Source organism: Pseudopodoces humilis, chromosome 4 (assembly GCF_049639895.1).
Source record: "Pseudopodoces humilis isolate 2021_Gansu_Grassland_sample_001 chromosome 4, ASM4963989v1, whole genome shotgun sequence".
Taxonomy (NCBI): domain Eukaryota; kingdom Metazoa; phylum Chordata; class Aves; order Passeriformes; family Paridae; genus Pseudopodoces; species Pseudopodoces humilis.
Window position 1 is genome coordinate 40267056 of NC_142203.1, and position 16299 is coordinate 40283354.

Here is a 16299-nt window from a genome sequence, read left to right on the forward strand (position 1 = left end):
GGGTCACCAAAAATATTCTGAACACTGCAAACCTAAAAATCATTAAAAACTCTGCACTCCTTGCAAAAAAAAACCCTACAAAACAGGTGATCCTCCTTTTTCTGCAATAGTTATAACAGTCAAAAGCACATATTGCAACAGTATGATTTATGATACTAGTAAAACAGTTGGAAGATTACTCAGAAAGATGCATCATCTTATTTTCGTGTAATTGTTCATTATTACAAATAATATATTCAGTCATGACAATCCATTCCTGTTTTATACATAAAAAAGGGCATAGCTTTTTGTTTTCACAGGGTGAAGCATCATTCATGACATTTTCCATCTGTGTGTACAAAGTTATGAATGTAGGCAGCTAATGAATTCATAAATATACTTTGCTGTATTTCCAAGAAACAGAATACTGTCATTTTTGCTGTTCCTAATGGCAAAATTTATATTCACTATATTCACTATCTATTTGATAAAATAGCAAATAGCAAGCCTGAAAAGTATAATAAAAATTCTTCAGTTACAAGTGAGTAATCTGTGGACAAATAACCAAAAGACTTTGTATCATGAAATGCAGGATGCCAACTGAAAGTGCCTTAACCAGCACTTGTCAGAGTTTTGAGTGTTGTTCACATTCTCGTTTTTCCTCCTGCTAGGTGAAGTCCCCAACTCCAACGAAAATAAAACTGCATTAATATCACAAAAATAATGGCTTGAGAATACCTGTAAAAAAAGGACAAAAATGGTGTTGGCTTCTCAAAATCTGGATGTGGAATACTTTCTCCCACACATGTGAGGTAAGACATAAGTCATGTAAGTGCACACACTTGCCTTTAGGACCCCCCGAACATATATTGGGTAAAATACGTTTCTGGGCCTGCAGGTATCCTCCATTCTTTTCTCTGAAGGTCGTTTTCCATACTGGCCAAAAGGGGCTGTACTACGGAAGCGAGAAGGTGGAGCTAAGTGGGAATAAGAGTAACCTGAGACGGCCTCCAGCTACTTTGACTTCAGGTGATACCAATCCTATGGATGGATTAACCAGGTCCTGGCTGATTCTGCCCTGTGCTGCAAGTAGCTTCCAACATTCCCCCGAAACTCCCTACCAGGCACATGGAGCTGACGGAGACCAACCGTGATCACTCAGGGGTGCACAATTTGGCCTTCCAGGTAAGCGTGGTTTCCTTTGCTTTCTGGGGAAGAGGAAGGACTTCAAAACATTGAACAATGTTGAATTCAGACGCAAACAAAGAAAAAGCATTTTCTGCGCTCTGCCTGCAGGTGTTTTACAATATTCTACGTGTTGATATCCTGCCAAAATACACGGCTCATGTAAAAAAAAAGCTGAGCACAATTGACTTATTCAGAGTGTGCTCTACTCAGCTAGGTTTGAAAAGTGCCCTGACTTGGTAATATTTCACAGGCTGATGGATTTCTCAACTGCCTCTCATCTGCTGTGTTAGCTGTTGGTTTTCCCCCATAATAGGTTATTTACAGTTCTGTTGAAGAGAGGGCCAGCATTATGCAGCAGACATAACTCATCAAAGCAATGTATTTTAATAATATGAGAAAAAAAATAATGTAATAATGTAATCATAGTGGGGCACATCATTCTTCCATGCATAAAGTAAGTGCAGTTGTCTTTGGCTCTTGAGAAGAGCACAGAGAGAAGATAAGGAACCAAACCAGAAGTGTTTGAGTTTTCTAGGCATAAAGTAATATTAACAGCCATTTAAAAAACCACAGATTTCGTAAGCGGAAGCACAAAACCCCCCAAACAAACACCACAAAAAAGATAATCAAAAAACAAAACTAGTTAGTGTTTCTCAGTGCCCAGCATCCCTATGCTTTCATTGGAATTAGAGCAGACACAAACAGAAGGTGCAAACCCGCTGCCGGGCTGGCTCACTGTACTTGTTGCTGAAACTAGAACAGGTCGGAAAGACACAGTGGCTGTGAAATACTCTGAAGGAGTGCTATGTTAGCAAAACAGCCCCTTGCTCTCTTTTGCAGTCTCCGGCCCTTTCGCTGCCCCTGATTTCAGCTAGCAGGAAGCGGGTAGCGGATGTGGGTATCTGCCGACACTATCCAAATAACACGGGATTTTTGTAGATGCTCAGCATGTGGACTATTGCCTAACATCAGGGACATTCAACAGCTCTGTATATTTATTCATTGCGCTATACAGACAGACAACGCCGAGATGGAATGTAGGTAAGAGAGGTAGCTCTTAACACATGATAGCCCAGTGGTTAGGGTTTTCTCCTGGGTAATCAGAGCGCCCTCAACGCATCTGCTTCAGAGCAGATAAGCAATTTGAACTTGAGTCTCCCTCAGTTCGAGTGAGCAAGGTAAGCGGTTTCATCCTGTCTGTGTTTTCACACAAAATATATGCCTGAACTAGTGCCATCAGCTTCCGCTTACAGACTCAGAAAGGAGAGGATTCTCTAGCTGCAAAAGGTCGATGTTGAACTCTCTTGAATGACATAAGCTGAAAATCACCTTTTTCTTCAGAAATCTGTGGAGCACAGTAGTGACCTAGGTTAACCCTCTGCCTTATGCAGCTAGCTTACCTGGGCCATTTTTACTTACTTTTACATTGTCTCTGTTTCATTATGTAACTTGCTCACCAGAGAAAAGAAGACACAGAAGGAAATAGATAAAATTATTTAAAGAAACAAATCACTTCACAGTAAAAGCCACTGAAAAGTAAACAATCTCATAATTTCCTACTATTTCTTGTGTTTAAAGAACACTCTTTGTGTTCACTCACAAAGAGTGAACACTTTAATTCCTCCAAAATAAATGTGTCATAATGTATTAAGCAATAAGTATCTTACCTAAGCCACAAAATAGAAAAGTGTTCTGGAAAAGGTGTAATTTAAACCATTTTAAATATCCATAAGTAACTTCAGATGCTCCTAAGCCACTTAATGATTAATGCGCGTAGGGATAAAGTAAAAGAGGAACAAAGTAAATCTAAGTTAGGCAATTTGTTTTATAAAGTACCTGTTAGTAAATCAGCTCTCAGTGTAATACAAAGCAGGTCAAGGTTAACAAGTGATGGATGAAGGACCATATCGGATCTTTAATAAACCAAGAATGAGAAGCATTGTGCTTTCTGTTGCAAAGGGACTCTTAACTGGATGAAGAAGTTGTAATATAGTCTTTTTGATTTGTCACCCATGATCAAAGGGAGATAACTATGAGCTCTTCTCAGTTTCTCAGTTGCTATTGAAATGTAAATGCACACATCCATCGGTGCTGTAGTACACCCTCAGCCAATGTTAACTTTCGAATAGGATATGTGTCCCTGTAGCACAAAGTTATATTAATACCATTAACTGCATTTTAAAAAATGCAATGGCTCTACAAAATATCAGCTACTTCTTTTGTACACTATGCAGTTTCCACTTCAGCATAGCATTGAAATTGCAGGTTCTGCATTATTGCCTTGCGATAATGCCAGTATCTGGGAGACCCAGACTCAACTTTCCCCCTAATTAATAGCTCAAAATTGTCTCAAAGGAAAACAGACGTTAAACCCCTAATGTACACCTCTGCTGTTTCTATGTCTCTCTCTTTGATATTAGGAACATTTCAATTAACAACAGTCATTTGGGTGTATTACAACGAGTGAGCTTTTTCTATTTGTTTTAAGAAGATCCATAGCTTTCTTTACCCATACTGCCAGTCTTCCCCACCATGCTCCTACATTTCAGTAATAAAGTATTTACCCTAATAAAACCCAATGTAGGTGTTAAAACCTACATGCTAAAGTTGTCTGCTTTGAGTGCTGCCTCACAGCTAGAACCAACAGATTGCTGCACTGTTTATGAGACATTCAGGTTGTTAGCTTTTTTTTGTCTTAAAAATGTCATGTAATTTAAGGAACTTAAATCATTATCCTCAGTTCAGAAAATTGTTCCTGAAGTGTCTGTGTACCAGTGTAACAGTTTGTGTATCTATAGCTACAATAATGTCATATATAATATGTAGAAATGTTATTGTGTCTCTTGCCTTCAGGGTGATCCAGTCAGCTTCTCATACGTGGCGCTGGCTGGAGGACCACCACACTTGCCCACGGTTTCCTGCTCAGAAACCCCGTATCACTAACAATAACACTAAAACTGAGATTTACTTTACCTGGTCTGTCTTTAATTAATGTCTAGCTTGTCTTATTAATGAGGCAAAATTTTTATTTAATCAGTTCTCATGATTCAGATCTCCAATAACATTAAACATCAAGTCACACTTACTCCATAAGGAATGATAAAAGCTGCATCTTAAAAAGAAATGGTAGGCTGGATGAATAAACTGCTCTACATTTAAAAGCAACACTGAGGCAAACATAAAATAAATACAATGCAAAGGGAAGATAACAGCTAATAAATACATATTGTTCACTGGCCTCCTAGTCCTAGTGTTATGAAGAATTAACAGCCTTTACCTGTTTCTGTAGCAGAGCACACCACCTCTTAAGAAGCTGACTTGAGGAAGGATCCCCTTTAAAATTCTGCCCTTTATTCACAGTGCATAGGACATTGGTATTGCCATAATGCATGGGGTATTTGTACTCTATTTCATTCAAACAAGCTTAAAACATATCCCAAAAAATGCCTTTTCTGCTTATTGCCATTTTCTAACCCTTCCTAGATACTCTTGTCTGGTTGGTTAATTAAGACTACAGATGCTGTTAAGAATTCATATTTCATGAGCATCACTGTTATGTTTACCCTTGAAAATGAAGGTAGTGTTGCACTGCATTACTTAACTAGATCCAGACAGGAAATTATGAAATCCACATTTTCAAAACTTTCTTTCCAAAGCCATACTTGGGGGAGGGAGGGGGGGTGGGTTTAGTAGAAAACCGCTATCAAACTATACTACCCTAACAACCTAAATTTTTACACAAAACAAAAATGTACTCAGAGGTGGGTAGTCTTATTTACAGTCCTTTTCAAATAGCCCATGAAGATGTAGCCTGCTAAATTTAAATCTGGCAGAACCATTTTTTTATCTGTTGTTTCTAAAGCTCATTTACTGTAGTTTAATACATGGATAATGAACATTCATCCTTCCTGCCTTGTACACTGAGTTTTATAATTTGACAGATATTTATGACTGCTATGATTATTAATTTAAAGAAATTATTCCTCAATATTTCAAATGCATTTAAATTCCTTCACAATCATGGCGCTGGCTAGCAAAAGACAGAAACCTAGATGAATGAAGTTCAGGTGCAATGAATATTTAAAGAAAGGCAAGTTTTGAACTGTAAACTAGATGGCTTTGCTTCTGCTGGGCAAGTTCAATTAAAAATCTAATGAGAATGCAACAAAAAAAGCTGACGTTATAACTTGAACTATTTGCTTTCAAAGCATCTGTTTTCCACTAAGTTCCTTGAGTATCCTGATTCTAATCTCCAACATAATGTTAGGACCCACCCTTAAACCATAAACAGTTTAAGCAGCTGCCTGGATGCAATGTTGGCCAGCCTATTTTCCTTCCTAAATAGCATGAGCATAACACCATCTACTCCAGAGTGTCTGCTATTGTTAAAAGCACAATACTAGTTATTATCTCTTTGCAAAATTCATCCTCCTTCAAAATCAAGGAGGAGATGGCAGGGAAGGCCAATGAGTGTAGCCTTGCAACAATACTTGGTGAATTAACAGCTCATCAAGAAGGAACTAAACAAATAGTGAAAGAATATTTCACTTACACAGTTGCCACAGCTATGTCCTTGTCATTTAATCAAGTATTTTACAAGAGGGGAATTCCAATCAGTTAAAGTAAAGCAGTTTGTGAAAGCAAAAGCACAACTCTAAAACAGTTTTCATAATACAAACATTCAAAATAGATGGACCGGTTAGGTAATTCTTTAACTGTGCGCTAAAAGAAAGACAATTTTCCCATCCAAGCTTCTCTGTGAACTTCCTGCCCTCTTATGTCACCTGGAGGTCGAGTAGGTTCAGAAGTGACTTTATGTATTGCTGGACTGGCCTGTGCTCATAATAGGACTGTGCTAACTGTAGTTCCTAATCCTTGAACTCCCATTTTCTCTTGCACTGTTTTTTTTTTTTTTTCTCCAGACATTTACAGGGGACTGGAAAAGGACACTGAATAAATGAGGTAGAAGTTTTCTGCCTGTGCTGAGTTGCTTACATAGCACAGACTGACATTTTGTTCAGGAGTTCCTTCAGCACCTTAGACACTAAGTAAGCAGGAAAAGGGAATAGGCAGTTTTAGTTGTTGCTTGAATATTTCTGTTCTAATTAGAAATTAAAATTTACTTTTTTTCTTCAAGTAGTAAGGTTAAAGTTTCTACTAAATCAGTAATAATCCAGAAATGTAATATGATCAGTTGAAATAACTTTATGTTCACAGAGAAAGACAAATCTGTCAGTGCAGAGTGGGCTACTGAGTTCCAGTAACTGTGTGATGCTCTTTCTGGTTTTGTTACAATACCCATACATTTGTATATTTTAATTACTCTATAGAAGAAATGCTTATGTAATTATTGCACTTGAGTAGTGGGTTATCCAAAGCGACTTCTAGAAGTTTCTTCAAACACAGATTATTCTTTGATATTCTCTGTATTTCATAGACAGAAATTTGCATGCTTATAGGTTTTCACACATTTACTGACAAAAGTTCTAGGAAATTTCTGCTTTTTCTTCTTTAACAACAAGTATAGAAATCTTCAAAGGCACTGTTCTCAGGAGTGTGTGCATGTGTATGTGAATTACAGAAATATACTGCTTTGACTTTGCTATGCTGTCTTGTATAGTATTTTTAATATATTATGTCTTAATGCTACAGTTAATCTCTGTTTCTTGTGTTTTTTGGTTTTTTTTTTTTAATTCTATGGAGTGTTCAGTAGTTGCTTTTGTTGCTGGCTACAGAGGCAGCTACAGCAAACTCCTATGACGGCACTATTAGAAGGCAAACAAGTGATAGGTGTTTCTGAAAAAGAAGGGAAGGAAAAGATACTCTCTGCCTAGAATGAAGATATTAAAGTATCAAGGCCGCAGCGCTTAGAAAAACAGCTTATTGTGACTCCTCTCTCTTCTCCCAGACATACAAAGCTACAGAAACACTTCGACTGAAACTGACTTTTAGTGAAGTTTAGAGCGAAAGTATCTTTAAAGAAAAATGTTACTGGGCATTGTTCTAGTTGCTTCTAAGGTCATGCTTCTGCTAGAAGGCAATATTCAATTTCTTTCTAGTATTAGAATGCTTATTCCTGTCTATCATAATTTACTGTGATTCAGCTTATTTTGTATTGTTCACGTGGAAGTGATTGTTTTCATTGTAAATACTAATTTACTGAGTTTATTATCATGTAAATAATTAGATACTTCATGCAATAAAACCCAGTGAAATGACTGCACTGTTACTGCTGCTATAAGAAACCCCGCTGAAATACAAAACATTCACAGCAATTGCAGATGTAAGTTATCTGAAATTTTGTTCAAGCAGCTTTCTTACAAAACCAAGAACCAGATATTCTAGGACCATCAAGAAGAGATATCATATCTTGCAAAACATTAAGAAACAACAAAACAGATTTGGGATTTATTAAAAAAAAATTAGAAGTAGTTGGGTTTATGGCTGTCTTCATCTCTTTGATAAAAGGTATACCTCAGAGGATTAACATGGTAACTCCTCTCTTTAAAGATACCCTGATTGTTTTATTCTAAGAGCAATACAAGTGCATATTCATATTTATTCCATGTATGCAAGGAACATAAATACTGGAGCAAAGGTACTAACAATTGGGGAAGGTCTCAAACAGTCTATTTTGCCCTTGGTGACCTGGATTTTTATAAGCTTGTTAAACCGGTCCTGAGACAATGAGCAGCACAATTCACCATGGGAGATATGTGAATTGAGTCAAGAAAACAGCAGATTCACAACTGTCCATGACCAAAACAACTTTGTGCAATAGTGCAGGGACTTGAATAGCCAAGCTTTGCACACCAAGTTTTGGGCTCCCTGTTCTAGTAAAGTTACATAGAGAATTGTAGAATCATTTAGATAGTAAAAGACCTGTAAGATCATTGAGTCCAACCGTTAATATAGCATTACCATGTTCACCAATGAACCATGTCTCCCAAAGTGCCACATCGACAGGTTTTTGGAACACTTCGGGCAGGTTGATTCTGTCATTTCCATGGGCAGCCTGTTGCAATGCCTGACCACCAGATTGATTCTGTCATTTCCATGGGCAGCCTGTTGCAATACCTGACCAACCTTTCAGCAAAGAAATTTTTCCCAATATCTAATCTAAACTTTTCATGGTGCAACTTGAGGCCATTTCCTGTCACCCACTCTCTTGCTTCCATGGTAGCCCAAGCATCAGATTATAAATTCTTACTGTACATGAGAGAGGATTTCAGCTTCTGATTTGAACCAATGTCATTTTGGTCCTAGAATGACAGTGATGATGGTGTGGATGATAGAAATCTGAAAGGCCTTGGAGACAATTCGCAGAGAATCAAGAATTCCCAAAATAAGGAAACAGTGCATACTAACCAGGTATGTTTTTTTCTTTTTTCTTTTTTTTTTTCTTTCCAAATAGTGCTATGAAAATTCGTAAACCTCAAAGTAAATGTCAGCAATGTAATAATATACCCAAGACAGATATTCTAAGTCTGAATATAATTTAAAGTGTATAAATGGACAGGGAAGTGAGTTGTGTTTTCAAAAATACGTTAAAGAAAAAACAAAACTACATGTGTGGGGTTCAGGAAAATTGTATTCCAATGCCATAATGGCTTCATACAAGATACAAAAGAAGCATCAAAAATGGTAATCAGAGGGAAAGCTGTGGATGAGGAATTGACAGAAGCATTTTCTCATAAGACAGTGAAAAAAGAAAATTTGTAATCATAATAAATGAATATTTAACTATTAAAAAAACATCCTAAATGGGGAAAATTTCAAACAAACAAACTTGAGGCAACAGGTCCCGTGTAAAACTGACCAGAGAAGAAGAGAGGACAATATAGATTATTGTAACAATAAACACATTCATTTTGACTTCTTTTGACTGTATGTTTGTTCAAGCCCACATAGTGGGCTATTCCCAATATGTGAGTATCCCACTAGGATAACATGAGAGTCAGGTTAAAAAAATCCACAGGTATTTTACCATTGTCAAGTATTAATATTTTCACATCCTCACTCCAGAAAAAACTTGCTACTGAAAAAATTCTGTTCTGTTGTAATCAAATCTACTTGCCAATGGTTCGAAGCAGCATATAAGAAATACTTGGTACAGTGGGTACTCATTTCTATCTTGTATTGTTTTCTTGGATATGATCAGAGGCTGCAAATGTATGCTGCAAAGTAATGTTTCTGCTCTCAGAGTTACATGAGATACATGGTGGTGGAAAGGGTCACATAGACTGCTCTGATAAGCATTCCTGGGAACTAGATTGGAATCTGAGATCCTAGGAGAGAAAGGTGGTAGATGGTGCCTATACCTTAAGCTGGAAAAAAGGAAATTGTTAAAACCAAAAAAACCAAAAAGACACTCCTGAACTAGAAGGGACTTTCAGAACTGATTGAAACTGTAGAAAATTGAAGAAAAGTAGTGGCATCTGTGAAAGCTTGATTTTTGTCAGAGAAACCAATTTCCCACTGAAAATGTTCGTCTGAAAACATCTTGCCACTACTTGGTGCAAGAGTATCAGAGATGTGTATATTCACACCAACAATTACTAAGGCACACTCTGACTGAGGCATAATAATTTACTTTGAGGGTTTTTACAGTATGGACTTAGCAGTGTCTCCCTTTGCTGGCAGATGTTTACGTGTTCCACACAGCCTTTAGGGAACTCTCAGCAAGGACCAGCACTCCCCCACGAGCCAAACCTAGTATCATGTTTGGCCATAAAAAAAAATAAAAGGGGTTTGCATCCATCCTCCAATTTCCTTTTGTATCTGCACACTTTCACACAAAGCTGTCTTTGATTTCAGATTTTCTTACCTTTTAGTGCCATTGTAGGGAAGGATTTCTGACAATAAAAGGGTGACATAGAAATACTCTGAGCATATTTAAATACATTGTAAGCATTGTGAAAAGATGTAGATTGGTGCTTTTGTAATTGAAATACTCAAAAGCAAAAATAGATTATATTCTCAAGACAAACCATATATTTCACAAATTCAGAGAGCCAGAGTTCAGGCTGTGGGTGATCCAGGCACAGGGCACATATTGTGGTATGGGGAAAAGAGATAGGAGAGCATGGCCTGGGCTAGGCAGTGCATGAAGTGGTGGGAATGATGGTGAGGATGAAAGCAATATCTGTAGGACATCAGCTTCAAGCTGTAATCAGGAGAGTTGACACAGTGCCAAAGGGAGTGTAGGGGCCTGCAAATGTGAAAGCATGGTGCTTCTACTCGAAGGGCTAGGACTCTCCTGATTTATTATGTAGGTTAAAAAATCTGTGAGAAGCACTGGTATTCAATATAATCCAAATTTAGGCTCAGAAATAAATGATATTTACATATTATCAGCAGTCAGGTGTCCCTCAGATAAGCCTACCTTGTACAGCCACTGAGAAGAGTACTGCCAGTTACCAAAAGTAATAGTAAGTTAGTAGGCATTTTTCAGGCTTGCTTTATTTCACAGTCAACACCAATGAGGCAAAGAAATTGAGTTTAGTGAAGATGCTGTCATATGTTACAGTGCAGCTCCCAAGACTTACACAGCACCCCACTCCAAAAACTGCAGCAAAGAGGACCAAAAGATTCTTGCTGGTCTTAGGCTGAGCTTTCCCTAGGAGAGTGAACAGCAGCTTCATGTATATATATTCCTCTGGTCTCGGCATGTGCTTTTTTTTGCCTCTGGGATCATTAAAGACACTTGACAAGTTGAGAGATGTGGCTGTTCAGCTGGGAGAAGAGAAGCTCTGGGGATCCCACTGTGGTCTTTTAGCTCTTAAAGGGGACTTATAAAAAAATAAGGAAGAGCAACTTTTTATAGGGGCATGTAGTAATAGGAGAAGGAACTGGCTTTAAATGGAGAAAGGATAGATTTAGATCAGATATTAGAACAAAATTTTTTACTGTGAGGTTGATGAGACCCTGGAATAATTTGCTCAGAGAAGTTGTGGATGTCCCATCCCTGCAGGTGTTCAAAGCCAAGCTGGATAAGGATTTGAGAAACCTGGCATAAGTGGGAGGTGTCCCTGCCTGTGGCAAGGGGTTGGAACTCAATGATCTTTAAGGATCTTTAAGGTCCCTTCTAATCCAGGCCATTCTATGGCTCTGTGGTTCCAGTCTCTCCCTGGCAACTGAGAGCTTTCCAGGGCTTCTGGCAGCACCTGCAGCAGGACAGACAGACAGAATGCGTGGGCCAGGGCAAGGTCTGTGGTGGGCCTTGCTTTCCACAGCAGACTGGAGAGCTAACTTAACATAAACAAAAGTGACAGGATAACAAAAGGTAAACTCACCTGCAGATCGTCACAGATCCAAAAGCAGCTGAGCACTGTGGGCCGCTCTTCTGAAGAGGGTAGGACATGTCCACCAGGCTAGGCAAAGACTCTGTCTTCACCCTGGCCATGGCCAGACACTCCAGGCCAGTCAGCTGGTCACAGTGCCCTTGGCACAGTGCTCAAAGGGAGAGTCCTCAGGGCCACATGCAGGTACACTGCTGTCTTTGAACACAATGGTTGCTTGCCCTGGGCCCTGGCCACTCTGCAGGCCCCACCATGAGCATGGAGGTAAGTAGCCATGGGACAAGCTCCTTCCTTGTGCCGCACCATAGCGGGACGGGGTAAATGGTGCAGCGTGGGCATGACAGGCCCCATGGGTGTGCTGAGCAGTTTGAGGGGCTGTGCCCCTCCTGGCCGCCTCAAGGCAGTCCTTGGACAGGGTGCAGGGCAGCCTGTAGTTGTTAAAGTATTAAGCTTTAACAGTGTCATGCTTGTGTGGACTCAGGCAACAGTTTTTCTTAAGAATAAAATTATTGGCTTAGTTAAATTTTTAAAACACTGAGCATCGCCCAATTTAACCAGTCTCCATATATAAAAGTTCCATCATATTAAAGTTCTGCAAAAGAGAAGTAACAAAACCAGGGGGTGTCAACAGGAGGTGCTGGGCAAGCTGGCTAATTCACAGCTTGCCCCTTTCAATGGTATGCAGTAGTACTATCTTTGAGGCACTACCCTCTTCAGCTCTGAGTTACACAGTTTTTTCCCCACCTTTACTTCCCTTTTGAAAATAGTGTGGATGGCTTGGGAGACTCCTCAGCTGATCTAAACACTGATCACAGAGCTGGTGGCAGATGGGAGAGCTGCAGCCATGCACACAGTGCAGACAAGAAAGTCTAGAGACTGCTTCAGCCATCTGCCAGTGGGGATGTTTTTTTGCACCTTAAGAAGCATAAACCCCTCTGACAACCTCGGTACTGATCTCCTTTCCAGGGGGATGAATACATCAATATTGAGAGTGATCTGCCTGAAAACAAACGTGCCTCCATAGACGATGAGCAACCACGCTTGAAAGGGTAATGTGTTTTTGCATGAGTAAGTCTTCCACTCACTTCATCCTGGCCTAAGAAAAAAGCTGCCAGGGCCTGTGCTTCTGGAGTGACAGCTCTAAATTTCACTGCTGTACCCCTATGCTATATAGACCTTTGTATTGCCTACAAATTTTTGTAATCCAGAAACACAACTTGTTTAAAATAATTATACTTTACAAATGACATCTCTGATTGTGGAACTATCCTTTTAAAGGCTTGCAAATTAGAGGAGTAATATTTTTTCTTCTTGTACAGTAAATTCTTATCCAATATTTCTAGGGCAGTGTTTTTTAAATACAGGTTTTAAAGTATGGTCTCTTTCAGGAAGTTTCACAACTGTCTTTCAGTTTGCATAGCCATTTTCTCCAGCAAAAAGAACAGAACAGCTATGAAAAAAGCCATTTTAATAGAGCAAAAGCTCTACATTGTGTTTGCTCTACTTCCAAGTGATCACAGAGTGAAAACACACAAACACACATCCACGTTTTACTTGAGGATTAGGTATTTTTTTGAAAATTACAAACACTGCTTAAGGCATTAAAAAGTTAAGAAGTAATACTTAAAATCATCCTAAATGTTTATATGTGTCATTGATTTCTTTCAACAGATAGTACTGAATAACCTGAGGTCTAGGACACAACCCTTTTGAAAAATCATTCTGTTAATAACATCGTTTATTACAAGTAGATTATTACGAGTGCAAGGTTTTAAAAATCTCTTCTGGAGTACATGCACAAGAGGAAATTGATTTCTGAGTTACAAAATGCAAGCAAGAATTGTTTTGACATATATAAATATTTCACGTTAATGTTCTTGGGTGATATCTCTTTTTTCAACATCTTCAGTTACATTTCAAGCCAATAAGATCAGCTTTTAGAAAAGAGTGTTTCCTTAGTAATTAAACATAATTTCATAAGAACATATTTTTTCTGCCGCCTTTCAGAATAGACCTGCACATTTATGACATATGTGCTTAAATATATAAGATATTCTGGTACCAAAATCATAATTCAAAATCAAATCAAATTCATAAAATAAAAAGGAGAGAGAGAGAGATGTTAGATAAAAGAAATTACAAAAAATTGTAATCTGAAAGTAACAATTTTAAATTCCAGATGTCTCATAAGTAGCAGTAACAGATAGTAGATAGTATTTTTTCCTTCTCTTGGGTGATGGATGAACCATAAATTGGACACAATAACTGCCTTTTTCATCTATTTATCTCTTATTTCTCCTTTTTTCTTTTCCCATTGTATCTAATCTTTCTGCTGAGACTGTGTAGATAACCTAATGTTCTTACAAGTTAGAAAAAAAAGCGCTATGATTTGTGAAGCAACAGGAATTCCCAGAACTGAAATTGAAGTATCAAAAGCAATCAAGATTTCTCTGAGAACCTATTACTCTTTGTACTTGTGAAAAAGTGCACTCCTGCTCTGTTCTATTGTGTACTGATATAATTTAAAATAATTTCTTGCTTCTCTCAAATTTATTTTAAATTAATTGAATTTTTTTGAGTGCAGAAAATAAGGGTATTCGTGCTGAATTTCAGTGTGCATCTAACTCCAGATGCATTTAGTTTCCAAACAAATAGTCCAGATAATTAGCATCTCTAAATATAGCATTGCCTTTATGGACTGGGAATGTGAGGCACTGCTTCAGAGATGTGCCTCTAAAGCAGCACCTCTGAGATGACAGAGACATAGCTGTAATTTTTTTCCGGCTTGCGCAATATGAAGGTGTTTTTTTAGCCACTGCTTCCGTAACTGATATACGTCCATGTCACCAGCATATTTAACATTTGAAATCCGTGTTGAATTAACTCCCTTAACTGCTATTTTCCTAAATTTCAACCTCCGTCATGAAATCACACTGTTACCTTTAGTGAGGAACACAAAGAAAGTGAAATACATTATAATTGGCAAAACTGACACTAGAGTATGACATTCAAATATAACAAATAACTTTAACTTCTATGAGATGATGAGATGAAAAGTTAGTGTAATAACAACCAAATTTTAAAAAGTCCAGAAACATCTATGCACATTGTAATGAGGTTTTGAGATGGGTTTTGGTTATTTTACACACACTCAAATGCAGCCTTAGGCCTTCACAATTACAGCAACACTACTATTCCACATAGTATTGCTGGGCTGGCTGTATTAACAGACTTTGTGGGTCTAGTAATTGACACTGAATCTTTTAACTCCCTACTCTGTACGAACCCTGTTAACAGATCTCTTCACAGAAGAGCTGTATTTCAGAGGGTAGAAGAACTGGCCTGCTGACTTTGGCCCATTATGTAGCTGACAGGTTGTCCCATTAAATATCTGCTATATTTTCTTTTTTACCAGTCCAGCATCAACCCAAAGAAGTCTCTCTCAAAAGGTATTTTTTATCTGGCACTTTGAGATCCAAATTTAATCCTTTCCAAATTCAGTGAACTTCAGTGGAGAAATTTAACACAATTTAACACCATTTCTTTCTGCAAAAGCTCACATTTCTATTCTTTGTTAATTTTTTTTCTTAGGCTTTTAGAAAAAAAATATTATGAAGTCTGTGAATTTTGCAAGAAACATAAAACCAGAATTCATTATGTGATCTATGGAATTTTAATAACAGGTACAGTATATATTACACTCAGGATTGCTGAAACCTTATTTATTTACCGGTATGAGATTATAGGCTGTGCTGTCACTTTGTCTGATGTAAAAACTCTTGACTGTCTTTAACAATGTATTTCAAAGTAGCTTAGAATTTAGTCCCAGAGAAAATTCCAGACTGCAAAACCTCCACTCATTCCCAAACATAAGAAAAGCACAAATCTTGCTAAACTGCTTTTCCAGCATGTTTAAAGTCTGACTAGCAATTACACTTGTGATAACAGCATAGCTCAGACTTTGTGTCTGCTCCATTACTAGCTGACTCCAAAATTACGCTTTCAGTAACTTGTCCAAGACCATGAAATCACTTTAAAAGCTGTCAGACACCAAATAGGACTGGACTTAAGTCAGCAGGCTGGAAATGAAAGCTTTCTCTTCTGACCCATATTCACTCAATATTCACTGCAAATTTTTTCTAGAGTAAATTTACTTATGACAGTATGCACTGCAAAATCATTCAGATATTCTTCTTTCTCCCTTTCCTAATTAGCCAGTGTGTTGGTTTGTTTCCTTCTACTTCACCAAGTTTGTTTTTGAGATCTTCCTACTTAAACACTGGGAACACAGAGACTTGAAATGTCAGCACACCAGGAGGTGGTTATAAAAGTATTGCTTGCATGCTGAATACCCAGCCCTCATAACATCATCTTGTCTTGCTTTATCATAGTATAGACACATTCTGGCTCAAGAGAGCGAGTTCTAAGAATATGTCAGGATTTCATAGATTAATTCCATGAAAACCAACCTGCATAACAAACATCATTAGTCCTTCTTCTTTATTTGCCACAGACAAAATTAAATCATTCTTTACAAGATCTGAATATTTTTTTTTGCCAGCATTTATCATCAGTGAACCTGTCAAATAAATAATTTCATAGCTACTTCATAAAATAAATTACTTTTAAGCTTCACAATTGCTTGAGGTCATCAAATCAGTCAATTGATATATGTTTTATAAGTGTTTGTTTCTAGTTTTATTGCATAAATTCATCCTCTTTTGAAAAGAGGAATAAGTCTCATGCTCTTAATTCATACTTCTTACACAGGAAAAAAGTTTTTGTACATGTGTTAAATTTTTATGAGTGATAAACATGTTTCATATTTACC

The 16299-nt window shown here is 37.8% G+C and overlaps 1 protein-coding gene across 2 annotated transcripts in view; it reads left to right on the plus strand.

Moving 5' to 3' along the window:
* Positions 1 to 1014: 1014 nt before the first annotated feature.
* Positions 1015 to 16299, plus strand: part of SLC28A3 (solute carrier family 28 member 3) — a 36930-nt gene continuing 21645 nt past the window's right edge. For both annotated transcript variants that reach the window (XM_005522744.3, XM_088054332.1), the window contains exons 1-4: positions 1015 to 1164; positions 8434 to 8538; positions 12435 to 12517; positions 15060 to 15151. In XM_005522744.3, coding sequence (XP_005522801.2) covers positions 1108 to 1164; positions 8434 to 8538; positions 12435 to 12517; positions 15060 to 15151 — 337 coding nt within the window. In that variant the 5' untranslated portion in view covers positions 1015 to 1107. The remainder of the gene's footprint in view (positions 1165 to 8433; positions 8539 to 12434; positions 12518 to 15059; positions 15152 to 16299) is intronic.